The sequence below is a fragment of the Hyperolius riggenbachi genome, chromosome 4 (assembly GCF_040937935.1).
Source record: "Hyperolius riggenbachi isolate aHypRig1 chromosome 4, aHypRig1.pri, whole genome shotgun sequence".
Lineage (NCBI taxonomy): Eukaryota > Metazoa > Chordata > Amphibia > Anura > Hyperoliidae > Hyperolius > Hyperolius riggenbachi.
The window spans coordinates 163,967,126-163,989,468 of record NC_090649.1 but is presented as its reverse complement, the minus strand read 5'-3'; the positions used below and the strand labels follow the sequence as shown (position 1 = coordinate 163,989,468).

The 22,343-nt window shown below is 42.1% G+C and overlaps 1 protein-coding gene across 2 annotated transcripts in view; it reads right to left on the bottom strand.

Annotated features, from left to right (window-relative positions):
• MLF1 (myeloid leukemia factor 1) overlaps positions 1-22,343 on the bottom strand; it is a 53,026-nt gene that overhangs the window by 5,740 nt on the left and 24,943 nt on the right. The window contains exons 2-6 of one of the 2 annotated variants that reach the window (XM_068280910.1): positions 19,444-19,588; positions 13,163-13,207; positions 5,371-5,457; positions 2,995-3,123; positions 1,940-2,099 (exon numbers count right to left, since the gene is read on the bottom strand). In XM_068280910.1, the coding sequence (XP_068137011.1) occupies positions 1,940-2,099; positions 2,995-3,123; positions 5,371-5,457; positions 13,163-13,207; positions 19,444-19,588 (566 nt within the window). The remainder of the gene's footprint in view (positions 1-1,939; positions 2,100-2,994; positions 3,124-5,370; positions 5,458-13,162; positions 13,208-19,443; positions 19,589-22,343) is intronic. The other variant, XM_068280911.1, reaches the window with a different exon arrangement.

Here is a 22,343-nt window from a genome sequence, read left to right as displayed (position 1 = left end):
TATGAAGGTGGCTACTGTTATCTTCCTTCACAGGGATTTCAGTTCCATGATCTCTGAGTTACACCCTGCAACTAACATCCAACCACAAGACTGGATATTCTCGTTCTGGTACAATGATAAAAATAATAATTAAGGTGGAGGAACTGCACAGCAACCAGACAGGTGACATCATTGCAAAGACGTCAGCACTGGCACATACTGTATTCCTCTCCCTTCAGGTTTCCTTTAATAGCAGTTTATTTCCTAGGGCTAACTGCAAATCTTTATTGGGGAATGAGATATAGGAGTAGTTTTCCATCCTGTAATGCAGTCCTTGGGAGTTGACTGAAAGCTACCTAACAAAAGAATTAAAGTCCAACTATGTAGACTTGAAACTGAGCAAGCCAAACTCTAAAAAATAAAAAAAATTATAAGTAGTTCCTTTGAAACAGTACATTTCAATCTGAAATAGAATGTGAAGGCTGCCCTCCCCCCCCCCCCCCCCCCCCCACACACACTTTTAAAACAAGCCAGTCTGCAGGCTGTCCTGTTGAACATCAGGTGTTGTGACTGGCCATATTAGCTGCATGCTTGTTTCAGGTGTGCAGTTCAGATAATACTGCAGCCAAAGGGGTCAGCAAGACGACTGGCATTTTTAAGGAAATAAATATGGCAGCCTCCATATAACTCTGCATATGTGTATCAGCGCCAAGGAAACAAAGTGGCAGCTGCTGAGAGAAGAACAATGTCCAGAGTTCACAAACAGGTAAATTATATATGATCAGCGCAGAGTCCAAAAACAAAAGACGAGTCTTCAACAAAGAATAAGAGCAGGTACATCTCCACCACAATAAATATTGGGGTCACGGCAGAGCTCTGCAATCATGGATACCTAAAAAAAGGAATGAGGCTTACCAGCCGGTGACAACCCGCATTATAAGGTTGTATCAACGCTTTGGTAGGACATCAGGAAGCAACAGTCTGTCCAGGATCCACCAATTCAGCAATGATTCATCTCCTTTTTTTGGGTATCCATGATTGCAGAGCTGTGCCATGAACCCAATATTTATTGTTGTGGAGATTTACCTGCTCTTATTCTTTGTTGAAGACTCGTCTTTTGTTTTTGGACTCTGCGCTGATCATATATAATTCTCCATATAACTCTCACTAAAGTGTTCCTTTAAGCTGGGCACTGCAAACACCAGTCATCAGTTTAGAGATATACATAAAGAGTTCCCCTACCATCACTACAGGGTTTTAGGTCTCAGGCTAAGGTGGCAGAATGTACCAGCAGATGGCTAGCAAGGCTACTTTTAACCATGGATTTTATCCGGAACAAACTTTATAAGAAATCACTGCATACTCAAATGCACATTATAATGTTATACATATTTGTAGAGTTTTTCCTAAGAATAATAAAGAGGAAGGGGTGGAAGCAGGTTAGGAGTCCAGGAGGCAATGTCATGGTCCCACCACCTCTAGCTATAGTCAACCACCGTTGGTTTCAATAGTGAGGCAGGGATGAAAAGCCTCCCTTCATAGTAAAGCACTCTTGTTGTGATTTGAGGGACAATAAGCTATTCCCACCTTTTCTTCTTAGCCAACATTTATCATGCCTAGCCAACATTCAAGAAATCCTGACTGTAAAGGTGGCCACTAATGATCCAATCTTTTTCATCCAATTTTACCAAATCTATGTAGTATAAGGGTAACTTGGGTGAATACAGTGAATGGATAATTTAGATTTTAGACAGTTCCCTTATATTACATATAAATGGTTAGATTGGATGAAAAAGATTGGATCATTAGTGGCCACCTTAAGAAGCTGAATTCTCATATATATTAATACACTTATAGCTCCACAGTCACTTTGGAGGCATTGCAAATATTCTTCAATGTAGTGTTCTGTTAAGGTGGTGACATGATAGCCTGCATACCAGCCTCATTTAATGCCACTTACATTCATCCATATTTAAGAACTCCTGGTTGAGTTCCTCGTCCCCCGTCTTCTTATTTTTCAGTTGTTTGACAATATGAGCTCGTTCTTTGATATGATGGCCGACAGCTACCTTTTCCACACCACTTTCAGAATCCCGGACAGATTGCTTTGTCTCCTTGATCTGTATATAAAGATATAGTTGCTAAAAGCTTTTCTGAATTTGGCATTTTAAAAGCTATTCAAATCTGTATTGCACAAAGTACATATTGAATAAATAAAACCATAGTCTACAACACAGCTTATCTGTGGGCACATGCCCAGTAGAACAAAGCCACTTGTGCATAGAGGAAAAAGCTGTGCACTAGTAGTTTCGTTACGCTGCGCATGTGCAAGCTGAAATCTCGTATGCCCAATACAGAGAATCTCGTACATAGATAAAGGTGTGGCCATGAAAGCAGATTCAAAAAGCTCTTGTGGAATAGGTTCAGAGGGTCCCGACAATGAAGGAGTGGTCTTGAAGAAGATTGGGGCCAAGCCTCTGAACTAGCCACAGGCTTCCTACTACTGAGAGAAGTATCTTATTTTTATTTTCTGTATTGCTTCCGGTATGCTTTAAACATGCAGGGTCAGTGGCAAGTAAGGTGGATCCTGCAAGCATCGTCCAACTCCTGGCCAACCTACATAGCTTTTATTATTGCAAGGTGCCGTGCAAAAGGGAGCACAAATTCCCTCATCTTTTCCACAGCACCCAATGGCAAAGACAAGGGGCTATTCCACAAATTATTTTCTCCATAAAAAATGTAGAGGTATTTAAATTGGGGGGAGGGGGGCTTATGGTTCCATCTGGTCATCCTATAGCTAAGAGTGTGACTTTCTAGGCTGTAGTCTCACTACATACACAATAAAAACTGTGAAGCAAGGCATGGTCCATACAATTGTGGCTTGTGTAACTTGTCAGGATTTGGACACAGAATTTTGGATTTGCCAAAATGCGTCATCACAAATAAAAATATCTCTTTAGCTTTTGTTAATAATGGACAGTAAGATCATTTAAGGAGAAGCACGCTAATACTCACACCACCAGGAGCTTGACGCGTTTGGCTAGTAGCTTGAAAAATCTTTGGTGGTTCATCTCCAGTTTTGGAATAGGTCATTACTGAGGAAGACTTAAATGTGTGTGCATCAGGACTGTCTGCCAACCCTTCCTATAAAAAGCAAAATTCACACAGGTAAATAAATCAAATCCCTACCATAGTCATATGTCTATATAGGTATCATGTACAGATAGTGTATGTATCATAGCCTAGGGACAATTTTTGAGGGTAAGCCAATCAACTTATGTATATGTTTTTTGGATGTACAGTACAGTACAGACTAACCAGTAAGCTCATGGTGAACCAGAACTCATTGGAGTGTGTAAGGGTCTACAATAGTCCAAAAAGTCCTCTTACTAAAATGCTATGGAAAACAAAAGTTTGCTTTCTTAAAATAGAAAGTATTTGTGATAGTCAGGTTGGAGTGAGCTCCAAGATGTCTCCCAGTTCATCACTGCTGAAATATGCAAATCAACCATTGTTGTCATCCTTGGAAGCTAAACACACCTCCAGATCCAATGGAATTCTATTCCATTCTAGCAGATCTGGAGGTGCGTTTAGCTTCCAAGGACAACAATGGTTGATTTGCATATTTCAGCAGTGATGCACTGGGAGACATCTTGGAGCTCACTCCAACCTGAATTATCGCAAATAATTTCTGATTTAAGAAAGCAAACATTTTTTTTCCATGGGATGCGGGAGGAACTGGAGTACCCAGAGGAAACCTACACAGACACGGGGAGAGCATACAAACTCCTTGCAGATAGTGCCCTGGCTGGGATTCAAACCGCGACCCAGTGCTGCAAAACAAGAGTGCTAACCACTAGGCCACTACTTATCTTCTCTTCAGAACCACACACCCTTAATGTTAGCTCAATATAACATCTAATCTTAAATGAAAAGAAGTTAGAATAAATAGATAGATAAAAACACAAATGACCTCAGAGTAGCTGTGTTGTTTTGATAGTACAGGATGCGGTCTTACAGCAACACAACACATGGGGAAAGGTAGGGTTTCTGCTGTTACGGGGTGTCTATGGCTTTCTGGAACAGCAGATGTGAGCTGGAGAGCAGAGAGCACGATTATAGTGTGATGATCCCTGGGTAGGGTGTCTGATGTGCGAGTGAAGATTAGGATTTTTTTAAACACTGTAGATGCAGCATTAGGAAGGGGATAATATTACTACATTAAATGTGAGTCACTCATATATAGACTTGGCTGATACACTGTACACATAAGCAACTCCTTGTGCCATGACCAAATCTGGAAGAAAGCTGCAATACCCACTATATGAAGAGAACTGTTATATATAGTGAACGCGGTACAAAATGTGTGCTTTAAATCAAGCAGAAATATAGACAAGCCATTTTCCTGGAAAGGCTAACAGGTTTTTTTGTTTGTCATACGATGAGGGTTTCAAGGGCTCCTATTAATCTCAGGCAGGAACAGTGAATGAAGTCACTGGCAGGTCACAGGGAACATCTTTCTTGGCAGCTGTTGTGTAGGGGGGGTGAAAAGTGTTATATTACAGGCCCACTTAACCACCACAGACCATTGTGAAATACAAAGTTAAAACTAGTGCAACAAGAAAGATTATTCCTCTGTAAGCCCTGCAACAACTCCCAACAGTAGGACTGCACTGGGCATTAAAAATGTTACTGGGCCTAGCTCATAAATAGGCAGAAAGGCCATGGCCTTGGGTGCAGGAGGAAAAGGGGCAGTACCTGTAGGGGACATATATGTACTGTATTATATGGCAGAAGCCTCACTATAGTATGATATGCAACTCTGCTGTCATTAAGTCCCAGGCAGAAGTTACCAGCAGCTGTAAGAAGAAATAAGTTGTGTACTGAACATAGCGCATGTGTCCTGAGACCCACTTGTTCATTCTGCTAGCAACAGCCATTGGAGACGGTAACTGCATTCGAATGAGACCGCCAACCAGCTGTCTACTAACTGACTGCCTACTCCTAGTGGACACAAGTTGGTATGAAGTCAGAGGTGGGGAACAGTTTAATACTTTGTACCAAATGGGAGCAGAGTAAACCTCTCAGTGACGAGTTCAGATATTCTCTGCTCACCCCAATTTGTGGCCAATTTTTTTCCTACACTGCCGAACTATAAATGTTTCTACAGTATTATTATTGGCAAGAATTTAGAATGAATAGAGGTATTTTGCTGAAAAACAGGAGCTAGACTCAGAGCTGTGTTGCTAATGGTAGGTCAGTAAAGCTCTTGTAGCGTATGTCTGCCTTAAGGCAATAGAACAACAAAATGTATAATAACATAAAATTTATACATTTCAAACCCCTCTGAGGTTTTCCGGCAAATGACACAATGCAACGAAGAAGACTTACAAATTGTTTGTGCATGCCTATCATTCTGTTTCTAAAATTGGACATCATGTTGTCAAATGGATGGAAAGGATCCTTAAGATCAGGGACCTGAAATAAACAATTAGACAAGAAAAATCCAGACAGTTATGAAAAATAGATCACAAATATATGCAATCTACCAGCTGAAATGTATGTTGTTTAATTGATTAGCTTTCTATAAGTTATATTGACAGGCAATACCAATATTCACAGCAAGGCTATAATTCTTACCACTTACCTGACTACCATGACCACCCAGCAAGTACATAAGACTTTCAAGCAGTTACAGGACAAAGGTTTCATATTCCAGTTTAGTAAGCAGGTTTAGGACAGAGCTAATAGAAGTATGCTTAAAGGACAACTGAAGTGAGAAGAACATGGAGGCTGCCATAGTTATTTTCTTTTTAATGATACCAGTTGCCTGGCAGCCCTGCTGGCCTATTTTGCTGCAGTATTGTCTGAATAACACCAGAAACAAGCATGCAGATATCTTGTAGGATCTCACAATAATGTCAGAAACGCCTGATCTGCAGCATGCTTGTTCACGAACACACGGAATCCAGCGCAGGAGACTTGGGCGCAGCCTACGCCACGATAGGCCGTAATAGGAATTACGGCTACAGCAGCGCACAGGGAGTAACTTCAGCGCCGTCAGAAAACAGAGCTGAAGTTACTGGTACCTTTAAAACACTATAATTCAGCCCCCAGCAATTGCTGGAAGCCAAATTATTTCATTCCCCACTATCCATGGCGGCTTGGAGGGGGAATAGTATTTAACGCAGCCGGGAACTTGTGCAGCAGCAGGATGAGCCATACCGGCTATATCCCGCGCCCAAATCTCCCGGGCCAATTCCTCTCCTGTGCCCAAGTCTCCCGTGCAGATTCCTCTCGTACGCGCTTTTTCAGGCTCTATGGTTAAAAGTATTAGAGGCAGAGGATCAGCAGGACAGTCAGGCAACTGGTATTGCTCGAAAGGAAATAAATATGGCAGCCTCCATACCCCTCTTGCTTCAGTTATCCTTTAAAACAAAGGATCCACATTTTGCCATCTTAAAGCAGAAGGTGTTTGCGGGGCATCAATTCCATATGCCTTAAAAGGAAACTACATATATAATAAAACTCAGTACAATGGACAGAGCTACGCAAATAATTAAGCCCTTGTATGCCCTGTGTAAACCAGAAATTGTAGTTTATAGTGTTCTATAAATTAGTGTTTCTCAACATTTTATTGGTATGTACCCCTTTTAAAGCCCTGTACTTACCAAGTACCCCCTAGCATAGTAAACATCAAAGCACTCCTTGGCAGATATATATTTTATCATAGTACATGATCATTGGTTCTAAACAATTGCCAAGCATTTACTATGGCTTTTAATTAGCTAGAACACTAATTTGGTGTTTAAATAAGATTTATAATTTTCTAAAACTCTAAATTTGTTATTCTTAGTTAAGTATATCAAGCCCAAGTACCCCCTGGTTCCATCAGAACAGAAGTACACCCTGGGGTACGCGTACCACACATTGAGAACCTAGGCTATAAACTACTACTGTGTTTCAACAGAGGAAACCATCCTGAAATAGCTGCCCACAAATTTGTTTAACTAACTCTGTAAAAGTATAACCCATAGGTGTGCGCTTTCATTTCATGTATGCCTCGCTTAGAAGAGCATAAAGGTAGGATTTACATAGCCCCACCCACTGTTTTGAAGGGCTGCATTATGGGTGTTGATTTTCCTAACTATGAAAGTTAACTGCAAATGCCTTCTCTTAAAGAGAACCTGTACTGAGTAAAATTATTTAAAATAAACACTCGAGGTAACTTCAAATGAACATTACATAGTTACCTTGCCATCAGTTCCTCTCAGAAGCTCACCATTTTCTTCTGACAATAATCCCTTCCAGTTCTGACAACATTTTGTCAGAACTAAAATATATCAGTTGCTCTCAGTTATATATCAGTTGCTGTCAGTTACAGCTGAGAGGAAAACTGATGTGTCCATGTTTCCCTATGGTTCAAGTGGGCGATGTTACAGTTTAACAGTGTGCTGACCAGAAAGCTGTTATGGGGTAGTGGCTATTTTCAAAATGGAGGACGGAGAATTCCCTTGATCACAGTGGACAAATGGGATGCAGGAGAGGAGAAAGAGATTGATGAGTAGACTACACAGGAGGTAAGTATGATGTGTGAATGTTTATTTAGACTTTTATTTTCAGTTCAGGTTTTCTTTAAGAACAAAACACTGTATATGGTAGTTCTTTCTAGTACAACAATTTTAGGTCCTTTTAGTCCCTCTACACACAAAAAAATGTCCTAATGGATTCTGGTTCTCCATAATGTTAAGCAGTTCTCCAGGCAAAAATTGTATTACAGCAATTAATATTATACCTTATGTCATCGTCATATACATTCCCTGCATGACTGAAAACTCCCTATCACCACAAAAATCAAGTATTTCTGTCACCACCCAGAAGGGTTGCAGCTATTTTACTATGCACCTCAGGACTCCCACAGTAACCAATTAGTAAACTCTTTTAAGTTTGGTCTATCCTGACCTGGCCCTTCATTAGGGTTGCCACCTGGCCGGAATCTGGCCGGCCCAGCCGTTAAAAACACTTAAAAGCCGGCGCCGGAATAAAAGTTTCACCGGCACGTCATCTGCCGGAAAAATCAGCCCCAGCATGGCATGCTCCCACTGCAACCTAGAGACAGCTCTCCCTCCTCTGTTCTTGGATTGGCTGGCTATGAACTGCCAGCCAATCACAGTGAGGATTCTGGGGAAGAAGGAGGAGCCCAGCCGAGAGGGAGTCTGTGAGCTCACTGGTCTCTTCCCTGAACAGCGTGAGTCCAGGCTCGTACTGTGCTGAGCCAGCGGGGCTTCGGGAGTTTTCCCGGTAAGGTCACCTGTCATGCGACGTTGTGGCTCCCTCTCCATCCTTTCTGCACTTCTCCTGCAGCGGCATGGGGGCCCTTCATTCAGCTGCACAATCTGAATGGCTCTGACACGCGGGAGCAGGAAAAAATGGCGCAGGGGAAAAAATGGCGCACCGATAAATGTATCATAAAACGCTATTTACCGTTTTAATGTTAATACATTAAAACGGTAAATAGTGTTTTAAGATACATTTATCGGCAGATCTGTGCGCCGTTAGAAAAAGCAGAGGGACTTCACTACAGCTACAGCCTCACGTTCCCGGTAATCCTTGCTAGCGTCCAAATCCATGGCAACAGAGGAATCCGAGGCAGCCTCTGCTACGGTAGATGTTTCCCCAGTCCGCCCGGCCAATAAGGAGCACAAAGGAGGAGGGCAGAGGCACAGACGTTCCACAGACACTTGCTACTACGGACACCAGTAGTTAATTACTATTTTCTAACAAGTTCCTGCAGCTCACTTAGCACAGCGCTAAGGGTACAGACTAGGGACAAAGTTTTGCAGGTTCGAATCTGCTCTTCACTGCCTTTTTTTATTTTATTTTTTTAAGAAAACGGCACTATTGTAATATTATTGTAACTTTTTAAAATAAAAGTGTGACTGCAGAATAAGGATAAGAGATAAAGAATTGGTGGCTGGAAACTGACCAACAATAGCGGTGATTAGTCAGAGAAGTGACTTTTCTCTGACTAATCACCGCTATTGTTGGTCAGTTTGCAGCCACCAATTCTTTATCTCTTATCCTTATTCTGCAGTCACACTTTTATTTTAAAAAGTTACAATAATATTACAATAGTGCCGTTTTCTTAAAAAATAAAAATAAAAAAAGGCAGTGAAGAGCAGATTCGAACCTGTAAAACTTTGTCCCTAGTCTGTACCCTTAGCGCTGTGCTAAGTGAGCTGCAGGAACTTGTTAGAAAATAGTAATTAACTACTGGTGTCCGTAGTAGCAAGTGTCTGTGGAACGTCTGTGCCTCTGCCCTCCTCCTTTGTGCTCCTTATTGGCCGGGCGGACTGGGGAAACATCTACCGTAGCAGAGGCTGCCTCGGATTCCTCTGTTGCCATGGATTTGGATGCTAGCAAGGATTACCGGGAACGTGAGGCTGTAGCTGTAGTGAAGCCCCTCTGCTTTTTCTAACGGCGCACCGATCCGCCGATAAATGTATCTTAAAACACTATTTACCGTTTTAATGTATTAACATTAAAACGGTAAATAGCGTTTTATGATACATTTATCGGTGCGCCATTTTTTCCCCTGCGCCATTTTTTACTGCATGCCTGACACGCACCTCAGGCAGGCACAGTACAGGCTCCTCCCCCGGCTTTCCAGCTGCAGAGCGGCAAGTTTAGATGTGTGTGACAGACTCTCTCATCCAGGGAACTGATCTACACAGCAGCAGGGTCAGGGTGAGACTGTGACATACTGCAGGCAGGGAGAGGTTACAGCTGAGCAGAGGCAGCGCTGTGTGTAAGCCTGACAATTAACAGATTATTAGCCTGACTTTGGTCTGTTATCTCTGCCGTGTGCCCCTGACCCCCTCCCCCTCTCTCATGTCTTACTCGCAGTATGTTTTTATGAAAGCTTATTGTCTCTGTTCCACCAGCCTAATGGTAGTGGTAAAGACTGGAGTCCTGGTGAAAAATCACCCTGCAGTTATTCATCTCCCCCAACCTCTCTCTCTCTCTCTCTCTCTCTCTCTCTTGTGCCTCTACTTTCTTATCTTACCCTCTTTCTAATGTCCCCCTTTTCTCTATCTCTATCCCCATTCTCATGTCTCTCGCCCTCTCTCTTCCACACAGTCCTTATATTATTATTATGGTGCCCATACATAGGCAGATCGACCAAGAGACAGATCTCTCTCTGAGAGAGAAATCTGTTGGCTGCCCTTACACCACAGGCCGATTCTAGATCAATTTCAGCATGAAATCTCTCAGGAATCAGCCTTGTGGCGCCGCCTCGCTGATGTCCCCCCAACCCCCCCCCCCCCCCCCCCCAATATAAAATGTGCCCCATGCAGTATACTTTACCTGTCGGTGTCCACTGCTGCCTCCGGGCTCCATCCTCGTACATGCCTCATGTGATTGCCGGCATATATACGTGGGCTTGTGTGTGACATCACGTATGCACCCACGTATACGCCAGCAACCACGTCGGGCGCATGTATGAGGATGGAGCCCGGAGGCAGCGGTGGACACCGACAGGTAAAGTATACTGCATGGAGCACATTTTATATTGGGGGACAGCTCAGGGGGTTTCTGCCCTTATCCTGATATTGAACGCCATTACCACTGTGCATCTGATCGAGCATGCCAGCCCTACATCTTTCAGCATTTGTGATCGATACATGCGACCAATTTCAGCCCAAAATTGATCACATCATCGATCGGGCTTGCTCTTAGCAGCACCGATTTTCATATGTTATTATATAATTAATAATTATAATTAAATCAGATGTTCGATCGGCCTTATGTATAGCCACCTTTACCGTCTTTCACCCCACCCTCTACTCTGTCCACTCTGCAATGTTCCTTTATCCATCTACCACCCTCCTCACTCCTCCTGATTCTCATTCTCCCTCTATGCCCCTTTGCGAAAAAAGAAATTAACAGCAGCTCACTCTAAATGACTAAATATTATCGTTTAATTATCATCGTTTATTTAAATTGTATAGCACTGACATATTTTAAACACTTTACGAATCAAGCAGTAATGTCACTGTCACTGACTGTCCTCAGAGGAGCTCACAATCTAATCCTACCATAGTCATAGTGTAATTTCCTACCATATATTATTATTATTATGTATTTATATAGCACTGACATCTTATGCCGCGCATTACTGAGTACAACAGTCATGTCACTGACTGTCCTCAGAGGAGCTCACACTCTAATCCCACCATAGTCATAGTCTAATGTCCTACCATATTATTATTATGTATTTATATAGCACTGACATCTTCTGCAGCACATTACAGAGTATATAGTCATGTCACTGACTGTCCTCAGAGGAGTTTACAATCTAATCCCACCATAGTCATAGTCTAATGTCCTACCATATTATTATTATTATGTATTTATATAGCACTGACATCTTCTGCAGCACTTTACAGAGTACATAGTCATGTCACTGACTGTCCTCAGAGGAGCTCACAATCTAATCCTACCATAGTTATGACCCACCCTTTTATATATTTCTATAACACTGGTAGCTTCTGCAACATATTACAGTGTTCTGATGCTTAAAAAGACTCAGAGAGGAAGGAAAATACAGCTCTGATACTTACCCTGGGCTTCCTCCCGCCCCATAAACACGTCTAAGTCCCACCCCGTCATCCCGCGGTCTGCCATTCAGCCACGATGAGCCCTGGTAACAGGCACAGTGACGTCAGTCCGGGTCTACTGTTCATGCACGGGAGGTCTGTGCGTGCGCAGTAAGCCTCAGATGACGTGAGCGGAGGCGCGGCAACGCGCATTATTCGTCTGTGTGACAGACGAATAATAGCCCGGTGCCGGCTGCGGGAAAAGGCGGATGGGAGCAGGACGGTGTGGGACATTACCGCTGCAGGGGGCTGATAGAAGCCCCAGGTTAGTGGCAGTTTTTCTCCTCAGAAACCCCCACAGAACCCCTTTAAGCAACTTCGGCTCAGTCTTCTGACGACGCAGACATTACTCTGATGCATTAGGAGTTAGAGCCTTCCCTGAGGCAATTTTTAACCTTACCGGTGTTCTTTAAACTTTAACGGTTTAACATTTGTGTTTATTTTTATAATTTTAAATTTTACCTGTGCTATTTTTTAAAAAGGGTCGTAACAAACCCCTCCCACTTTTAGGCCACACCCTCCAGGCCACACCCCATAGCCGGTATTTTCTCCGTCAAAAGGTGGCAACCCTACCCTTCATGCATTATGGGAAATTATTATGCAGCCCTTTGGGCATCATAAACCAGCTGAGTCATTATGTATGGAATGGCAGGGGGTACAGATTACCTAAAGGTATGTTTTTAGAATGTGAGTAGCCCTGGTGGCACTGAAACTCTGGACCCTATACCTGGAAGGCAGTAGTGCTAACTACTAATCCATCATGCAGCCCTATACTGTTTCTGTATATAAGTGCTAATACTTTAACAAAAAAAACCTCTGCAGGACTTGTGGCTTGAGTCAGTGTTGAGCTGTCATACTTGCTTGCTGACAGGCCAGACATATATAACTGACGCATGGGAGGGTGTACTGAAAGGATACCGGACACCAATGAAAAAATAGGCTGTGAGAATTTTCCTTAATTAACATAGTGACTTAGACATCTCAGGTTGCGCTACAGATTTCAATGTTTTTAAATATCTAATTGGAGTTCAGCTATGCATGTGTGGGTACTTAGTGGTCTCCTGTATAGTCTACACATAATCTCAGGATTAGTGTGCTTATTTCATTCACTACCAGCAGATGGTAAATTATAAATCTTTGGTTGATATGTACAGTTTGCCCAGGTTTATGCTCATAACATACTGTTTTATATTGGTATTTTTGCTGCTGTCTACTGGATATTGATCATTCAATCGTTCAATACAGGACTGCACCTATGGACCCATCTGCAGCTCCTACAGGCACCTCGTACTCAAATCATAATCTGTCTAGAGTTACATTTTAATCCACACTGACAGGATATGAGGCACCTACAAGCATCCAAACAAACAAAATGTTATGTACATCTTTACACAGTAGTACATGCAAGGACACTGCAACCGATATAAACATTCTTGGATTGTAGTAAGATAAAACGCTGAACTCTGATTTACGGTTAGAATAAATAGTGTCATGCTTCCACACAAGCCTATAATAGTACTGACCGCACTGGAAACTGAGGCACTTGGCATGTGGCATAGACTCGATGCCTGCAAGAAAAGTATCATTGCTAATCAATATTGTCAACACTTATAGACACTGAAAGATAACTTATAAATGATCGGGTTCGACAGGTATGAATGATTTTTATAGCTTCAGCATCTTCTGGCTCTGTACTAAGTAAGAGACAAACATGGGTGCATAATACAGAAGTGGTATGCAATATAAATGGGACATTAACTAATACCGACATCTTTCTTACTGAACAAACAGCAAATAGGGGAAATTCTGCTTGTGTAAGCTTACAATCTATGTGAAAAAGAAGACAGCAATTTAACGGTTCTAGAGTAAGTTGTGAGCTCCTGTGTCACATTCTGGAGTAAGGGCCTTAGCACACATTTGTATCTCTATGCTGAAGTCAGCAAGGTGTATTAGTGTGCGATATGAAAGACAGACAGTGCATATACAGCACTTCCACCCACATGACCATCCAAAGCACTGCAATAGAGGAGATGCTGGCTTATAGTCATGCGAGTGGAATAAGGGCATGGCAAGTACACAACACCCTGCCCACTTGACTCTAGAAGCATGGCTTTATGTCAGGTATGCAGGGATTCATAGGCATGGCTATGTCCCCACTCCATTCACATGACTACAAGCCATGGCTAAGCTGGTGTATGATCATGTGGGTGGGGTGTGGTTTAAGTTCTGTACCAAAAACTACAGGAAATTCACACACACACACACACACACACACACACACACACACACACACACACTGTACACACACTGTATATATACACACATACACACACACACACACACACACACACACACACACACACACTGTACATACACACACACTGTACATACACACACACTGTACACACACACACACTCACACTGTACACACACACTGTACACACACACACACTTCACTGTAAGGAGGTAGGTATACCTTTATACAACACACATGATAAAATTGTCAGGTTTGATACAGGGTCATTTGAGTGTTTATAGCCATTTACGTTTCTGTGCCATTTAGTTTCCTTGCACCTACACCTTCATCCTCATTCTTTCATAGTCACCATACAATGGAGCAGATTTACTGCAAGAGATGAGCAGAGAGCATCTAACCAGGAACACAGGAATCTCCTAATTATACAACAAGTTTTGAATCAGGATGATATCATTTATTGGCTAACTTAAAAGAATACGAATATGCAGGCTTTCGGCTTTGCAGCCTTCAAACAGGATTGATGCCCGACGAAGGCTGCAAAGCTGAAAGCCTGCTTATTCTTATTCTTTTAAGTTAGCCAATAAATGGTATAATCCTGATTCAAAACTTCTTGCTTTTACTGATGGCTAACACGGTACAATACCCTACTGTTACTACTAATTATACAACGTGACTATGTGCGAGTCGGTAAATACAGTACTGCCTTTTCCATCTTTTGTAAATACAGGCCATGCCCACCACTCTTCTGTCCATCCACATCCCTTTATCTGCTCTCCATCATCCTGACAGTCTTCCCTGAGATTGTCCCCGAGATTAGCTGTTAGCTTTCAAGTCAGGTGAGCTACTTGGAAACAATCTGCTGCTGACTCATCTCAACTACCGATACTAATACTCTGGATCTACGTGCTATCACCATTTCCAGCCGCCATTGACTGCTCTTACACGTCTAGTACTAAGGTAAGCAGGTATAAATGCTTTAAGTGTTGTGGGAACCACTGGCCAATTGCCAATAACAATGATGGCAGACTTATGAAGGAGGTGCTTATTTCAGTGTACATCTGCCAAAGACATCAGTATACCAAGCGGCAAGCTACACATCTTCTAGGCGATACTGAAGCCCTAACATAGTGGCAAACAAACACCAGGTTCTGACTTCTGTCTCATCTGTCACTACTCCCACCTCCACCCCAACTATCCCCATTCCCACAACCATACAGATAAGATTCTTGGCTTCTCCCAGGATTGCCATTAGACTATGATAGGGACAGAAGGGATTAGATTGTGAGCCCCTCTGAGGGACAGCTTGTGACAAGACTATATACTGTGTAAAATACTGCAGAAGTCCGTCACTATGGAAAAAGTAAATTAATAAATCCCCACCCACTAAATGTCCTAACCCAGGCATGGGCAAACTTGGCCCTCCAGCTGTTAAAGAACTACAAGTCCCACAATGCATTTGCCTTTATGAGTCATGACTGTGGCTGTAAGAATCCTGCAATGCATTGTGGGACTTGTAGTTCCATAACAGCTGGAGGGACAAATTTGCCCATGCCTGTCCTAACCTATACTTCCCCAACCAATCCTACCAATGTTACAAGAGAATACTATATATACCTGTTGCTACCTACTCGCACAAATATCATCTGCCCCTGTCCCACTCACCTCCTAACCTTCCCCTCACCTTTCCTTGCAACCCACAGTGTGCATTATCTTATCCTCTTCATTTCCGTCATCCACTCCAGGGCTCTTACTCAATTAAGTTTTTCTCTAGAGTTTTCTCCTAGGACATACATTTTGAAAAAGTACCAAAAAGTAGGTGAAAAAGTACTATCAAAATTATTTTGAGTATTTTCTTGCTTCTTGGTGGCTTTAAAAGTGTCAAAATATCACCTTGGACAAAACTCAGGAAAGAATGTTAATTGAATAGGGGCCCATGTGTGGTCCAACTCTCATCATAACAGCCTATGCATTCAGTTGCTTGTCCTAACTAGTAATACAGCCCCCACCATGCACACTCATGCATAAACACTCACACACCTGTTCTTATCTTCTCACTATGTGGTCCTTTGCTCAGGGTCTGCTCCATTCTCACAGCCTTTCTGATACACCAACTTATCAATACCATTATGTGCTCCCTGAAATACAGTCAGGAGTTGTACCACCCACCCGCATTATGCGTTTCCCCCTATGTGTAGTCGTACTGGCAGTGTGCTCTCTACCATTGTACATATCTAATCTACTCACCAAATTGACTCCTTCACCTGTCCTACAATCCATCCATGCCTGATCTCCTGTCCATGCTTACTGTGCACTTCCTCCATCATGACAACCTTCAGTTTTTCATCTCACTCTTGCCCCCCAAATCATACCCATTCACCACATCACTGCTGTCTGCTTACCCTGCATCTCATTCTCTTTCAACCAATTTCACTCTGTGTTTCACTGTAATTACACTTTAATGTTTCTGACAAGCTTCGGGAGCTAATTCTGTTTTAAAAAGCCTCACCTTCCATAATTCTATTTAATAGACATAATTGAGGTCTACTTTACTGTATAATTATGAGCAAGTTTTAGTGCTCTAGGCAAACATTGCTATAGATATACCAACATACTAACCCAAATAAAAAGACAGACTGAAGGGAAAGAGTGCTCAATTCTACAAACATACCGTAATTAAATAATGTTCAGCTACAGAACAGACATAAACATAGGCCTATTCCATAAAAAATACAGATGCATGAAATACAGTCATCTTCGGTGAGCTAACAGAATGAAAGGATGTGTTCTTATATGACAAGTATCTGGGCTAAACATTGTTTTTAATCCGATACCTCTCTTCTCCCTCCACCACTTCCCAGAAAAATAAGAATATAAATTTAAGTGTGCAAAAAGCCAAATGGGGCAATCAGTCACTTGACCGATGCTGCTCTGTGGATTAATCCAATGGTAGGCTCTTCTGGTCTTCTGGGCATGCTTTCCCCTGATCCTCCCCCTGGCTGTCAGCACCACCCACATTCTCTGATTAATATTAGAAGAGGGGACAGCTTGGCCACACCCCCACACCCTAAATACTGAACAGCTTGGGATAATTCAGGGGGACAGCGTCCTGACCGCCCCTGTATAGCTCAAAATTACAGTATTAAGAACACTTAAACAAATATGTTTTTTTACTCTGACATGGGCTTACATTTAAAATGAGCTCTAAATTGCTCATTGGCCGTTACTGTAATTTAATCATGCATGTAATTTACATACATACATATTTAATTATAATTACATACCTTTTACACATACATTTACATACATTTTATGTGTATTACTTCTACCTGAAGAGATATGCAAAACCCTTGCTGCCTGTTATATGTATCGTATATATAGAAACACTTCCTCTCCCTAGTAGTATGTATACTGTGTACACAGTACACAAGCTCTAATATTTCCACAGTGTGCTTACTTTGCTCCTGTATCGTGTAACTCAGGTCTTGGCATTGCTCTGTGTTACCCTTCCTGTTCTCGTGAGTACCCCACTGGCTAACTGGATACAAACAGGATCAAATATGCAGAGAGAAATAAATCACACTACAAATCACTGTATGCTGGGGCAGTACAGCTGGATGACAGTTTATGGAAGGTCCTGTGGAGGGAAAGTGTTTGAGATTATGCATACAACATGAAGTCAGTGATTTGTCAGTCTTCTTCCTTTTCTTAAAGTGAACCTGAGGTGAAAATAAACTGATGAGATCAATTATATTTATCCTCCTACTCCTAAAAATGACTTCAAGTATCCCATGGTTTTCTTTTATTATTAAACATTTACAAAATAATTGAAACGGTGGCTGGAAGGTGTAATGGTTAAGGGCTCTGCCTCTGACACAGGAGACCAGGGTTCGAATCTCAGCAATGCCTGTTCAGCAAGCCAGCACCTATTCAGTAGGAGACCTTAGGCAACTCTCCCTAACACTGCTACTGCCTATAGAGCGCGTCCTAGTGGCTGCAGCTCTGGCGCTTTGAGTCCGCCAGGAGAAAAGCGCAATATAAATGTTATTTGTCTTGTCTTGAATGTTTTAATGTCTCTAATCAGTGGTAGCCTATTAAAGAGACTCTGAAGCGAGTCAAAATCCCTGTTTTTAACTTTTATTTATGTTAAGCACTATAGCTAGTGCTAAACCGCTGCATCCCCACAGCAAAATGAGGGGTTTATACCACCCAAATCCACTGTGCAAAATCCACGACTTTCTCTGCCAGGAAAACTTTTATGGCTCTAATTTGCTTATCAGTGATGTTTACTATACTCCTGACAATGTAACGACAAGACAGAAGCTGTCACTTCCATGCCTATAAATTAACTCTTTCAGGCAGCAAAATAAAACAAGTAAAACAGCCTGGTTATTAATATGTTTTGCAATGTATATACACATGCTTATCTCATCATGTCACCCAAGGTACACCTTAAGGCATCAGAATCATCATTGCATTACCAAACAATTTATGGTACAGGTACACTTGCAGCATCCATGTAATCTGATTGGTTGCTAAATACTACAGCTCTGTAGACCATCAATCTTCTCCCAGCACTGTCTTATTAAAAAGCCATTTATATGATCTCTACAGCAATATATTTGTCAGTGTACTGTATTTAACAAACTGATAAATATTATTGCAATGCCACCTTGGCAGCACTACCCCAGTCGCACCACAGGTCTGTTACATGATCGAGTCCAATTACTTTCTACACAGTTAACAGAATCTTAACTGTATCGACTTGCTAAAGAGACAAAGTAAAACTTTAACTCTTCAATACCGATTTCCTTTCTATCCACATTAGTTAAGAGTTTCGAGCTGCCAGGATGGGAATATATTTGGCAGCCATTTCTTTTGACCTGCAGATGACTGCTTTTTTCTAAAGCCCATTTACTGAGCTGCACATATCCAAGTTCAGATTACAGTGCCAGAGCCTGGCAAGACTCCAAAGACCCCAGCGCTGTCTTTATTCTCCAGGTCTTAAGTTCCCTGAGCCCGATATAGTGTGGCCTCTCCAATTAACTTGTTCCATGCTACACTTCCCCTCCCTATCTACTATACTGCAGCCTAAACTTTTTATTTGTATGGCGGAAATTCGGGCAACAGGACCAGCAGGCTGTTTTCAGCACAGGGTAGTACTGGCACGTTATATTTAGCTGATGGAAGAATGCCAAGCTTGCTTTTGTCATTTACCCAGCCAGGAGGATAGGAACTGACATCTGTCGCACAGACTCAACAGTGCTAAAGTTGTACATGTCCCTGTAACGGTAATGGTGTGCCTGCTAGGTAGCTAAAACAGTTAATAGAAGGGAACTGACATACGGTAAACTATTATAGGAATAGTACTGGGTGCAAACAGCTGTGGCTTATATAACTGTGAAAGAGAAGAGCAGGCTGGGCCTGGGACTGTTAAAGGCTGGCATTACAGCGCTTGCAGAGTGTACAAGTTAACAATCAGCTCTTTGAAATGAATCTGGCTATAAAATGTCAGCTGATGACAGCCATGTGATTTGAGGAACTGCTTACTCTGTGATCTTCTCTCAGAGCCACCTGGGAACTGTTCTGTCCTCTCCGGCCATCTGTGATACTGAAGAAGGGATCCCGGCCAAACGGATCAGAGAAGCTTCTCATCATCTGTCTGACATGTTCCTGGTGGGCCCGGAATGGATCTCTGTGAAAACAGCCATATGGATTTATTACCACTAACGTATTTCAACTACCACATACATTTCTTTGCAGTTGCCCTATTTAGTAATATGCTACTTGAAATGTATATATTTGTTTTCTTAAAGGGAACCTAAACTGAGAAGGATATGGATTTTTCCTTTTAAAATAATACCAGTTGCCTGCTAATCCTGTGTCTCTAATACTTTCAGCCATAGCCCCTGAACAAGCATGCAGATCAGGTGCTCTGATTGAAGTCAGACTGGATTAGCTGCATGCTTGTTTCAGGTCTGTGATTTAGCCACTACTGCAGCCAAAGAGATCAGCAGTACTGCCAGGCAACTGGTATTGTTTAAAAGGAAACATCCATATCCCTCTCAGTTCAGGTTCCCTTTAAAGCAGAACTTTACGGAATATAACCTAATGAATAAAACTGCTTATATTTTTTTTACAATATTAATTTTTAAATTAATCAATGTTTGCAAAATGTAAAATCTCACCTCACCCTGATTTACATTCTGAAAGTGAGCCAAAGGCGGTGAAAAAAAAAAAAAAAAAAAAAGGTTCTACACTGTACTTACCTAGGTAGAGGGAAGATGCCTAGTTGGAGGAAAGCCTTTTGATAGTCCCGAGCATGGATGATCAATGAGATGCAAATATTTCCGAATCCATGCAGGATTATGTACATTTTTATGCTAACATATGCAGCCCAAAAATGGACCAATGAATTTAAACCTGGGTGGGATGTGAATGGTCTATTTTCAAGCTGCATATATTTGCATAACATTTACATAATCCTGCATGAACTCGGAAATATGTGCATCTTACCAATCATCCCTATCTTTGAGGCTTCCCATCCCTCCCCTCCCCCCCCCCCCCCCCCCTGCTGTGCACGGACCCAAGAGCTTGTCGGATATGTTCTCACAGCAGTGCTGCAGCTGTATTGTGCCTGCATGAGTAGGGCAGCCCCTGCACAGTGTTAGTGCACAGGCACGGCCATACTTGTGCAGAGGCAGTACTGCCATGCTCATGCACAAAGGGGAGTGCGGCTGCAAACTTTCAAAGGGTCCTGGGCAACAGCAGTGTTCCTGAGGAGAACGTTGGAAACCTCTGAGGCTTCCCTCTTCTTAAAGTGTAACTGTCAGGCATAAAATAAAAAATCAATTATTTATTATTATCTGGTAAACAAGTAATAAGGATGCTAACCAGGCAATCCAAAAGTTAAAAATTGCTATTACTTTTCTTGATCATTTCTCAGTTTACCTGACTTTTATTTGGCACATTGCCGCACAAAGGAAGTTGCAGGGCATGCTGGGTTGTCCTTTTTTGCTTTTCTCCTTTCCCTTCAGACTTAACTGATGCAGCCTGATTGGCTGAAGCCTATTTCTCTCCTGTCCCCCCCCCACACACACACACACACACACACACCTCTGTTCCTCTCTGATTGGCCAATATTTCTCATGCTGAGACAATGCACTTTCTATTGTAGAGCTGGGTGGGAGTGCCTGAAGAATGGGAGGAGGGTGGGCAATGCATACACAATCAGGCAGAGGAGAGTAAGGGAGGAAATTACATCAGGATTGGCTTCAAAATAGACACAGTTAAAATGGAGAATCCTAAGAAGGATTTTCTCTTTTTTTTTACTATACAAAAATCATTAAAATCAAAATGTGGACAGTGCAATACATATGTTATGTAAGTAGAGCAAGTATTTAGCTACTTATATATGTGTTTTTTTTAGATAGTATGGCTGACAGCTCCTCTTTAAGTATCCAACTTCTTATTACAAAACTTCTTCAGGTTTGCATTAAAAACACCTGAAGTGAGAGTGATATGGAGGCTGACATATTTATTACCTTTTAAAAAATGCAAATTGCCTAGCTGTCCTGCTGATCCTGTGTCTCTATTATATTTAGCCATAGACCCTGAACAAGCATGCAGATCAGATATTTCTGACTGAAGCTTGACTGGATTAGCTGTATGCTTGTTTCAGGTGTGTGATTCAGATAATACTGCAGTCAAATGGATCAACAGGATGCCAGGCAACTGGTTTTTCGTTAAAGGGGAATAAATATTTCAGCCTCCATACCCCTTTCAGTTCAGGTGCCCATTAAATGTGTCAATGGTGCTGGCATATTTACTGCTGGCAAGATGCACTGTGGTCTGTGTAGTGAGCAGTAACATCACATGATCCCCCAGAGTGCTCTGGGGAAGAAGGCTGTGTGACATCATAGCCTATGCTAAACATCACTAGGAAGGTGGAGCTTCATGACAACAAACAGTGATATGTACAGATATAATTGTGTATTAGAGGCAGAGAATCAGCAGGGCAGCCAGGCAATTTGTATTGTTTAAAAGGAAATAAATATGGCACCCTCCACATCCCTCTCGCTTCAGCAAATGGAAGCTTTCATAATACTACATGGAGAGGTCTGGAGTAAGACAAACACATTCCGGATAAAAGCAGAGGAGGGCCTTAAAGTAAATCCAGGACACCCAATTTATGTGGACACATGTTGAGAAGGTTGGCAATTTGATGGAACAGAGAAAAATGTGTTCCAGTCTGCCCACCATCTGGGACTGGGAAAATATTCACACTTCAGCTGGACAGTTTCCCTAAGTACTAGGAAAAAGCAGTACTTGACTTCCCAGCTACAGAAAAGGAATGCCCTTGAGAAGTCTTTAATGCCCAGACCTAAAAGGATTAGTATAGCCATGCAGGATTTGCAGATATGAGAGTCCTCCTACACTTCATCATCTCC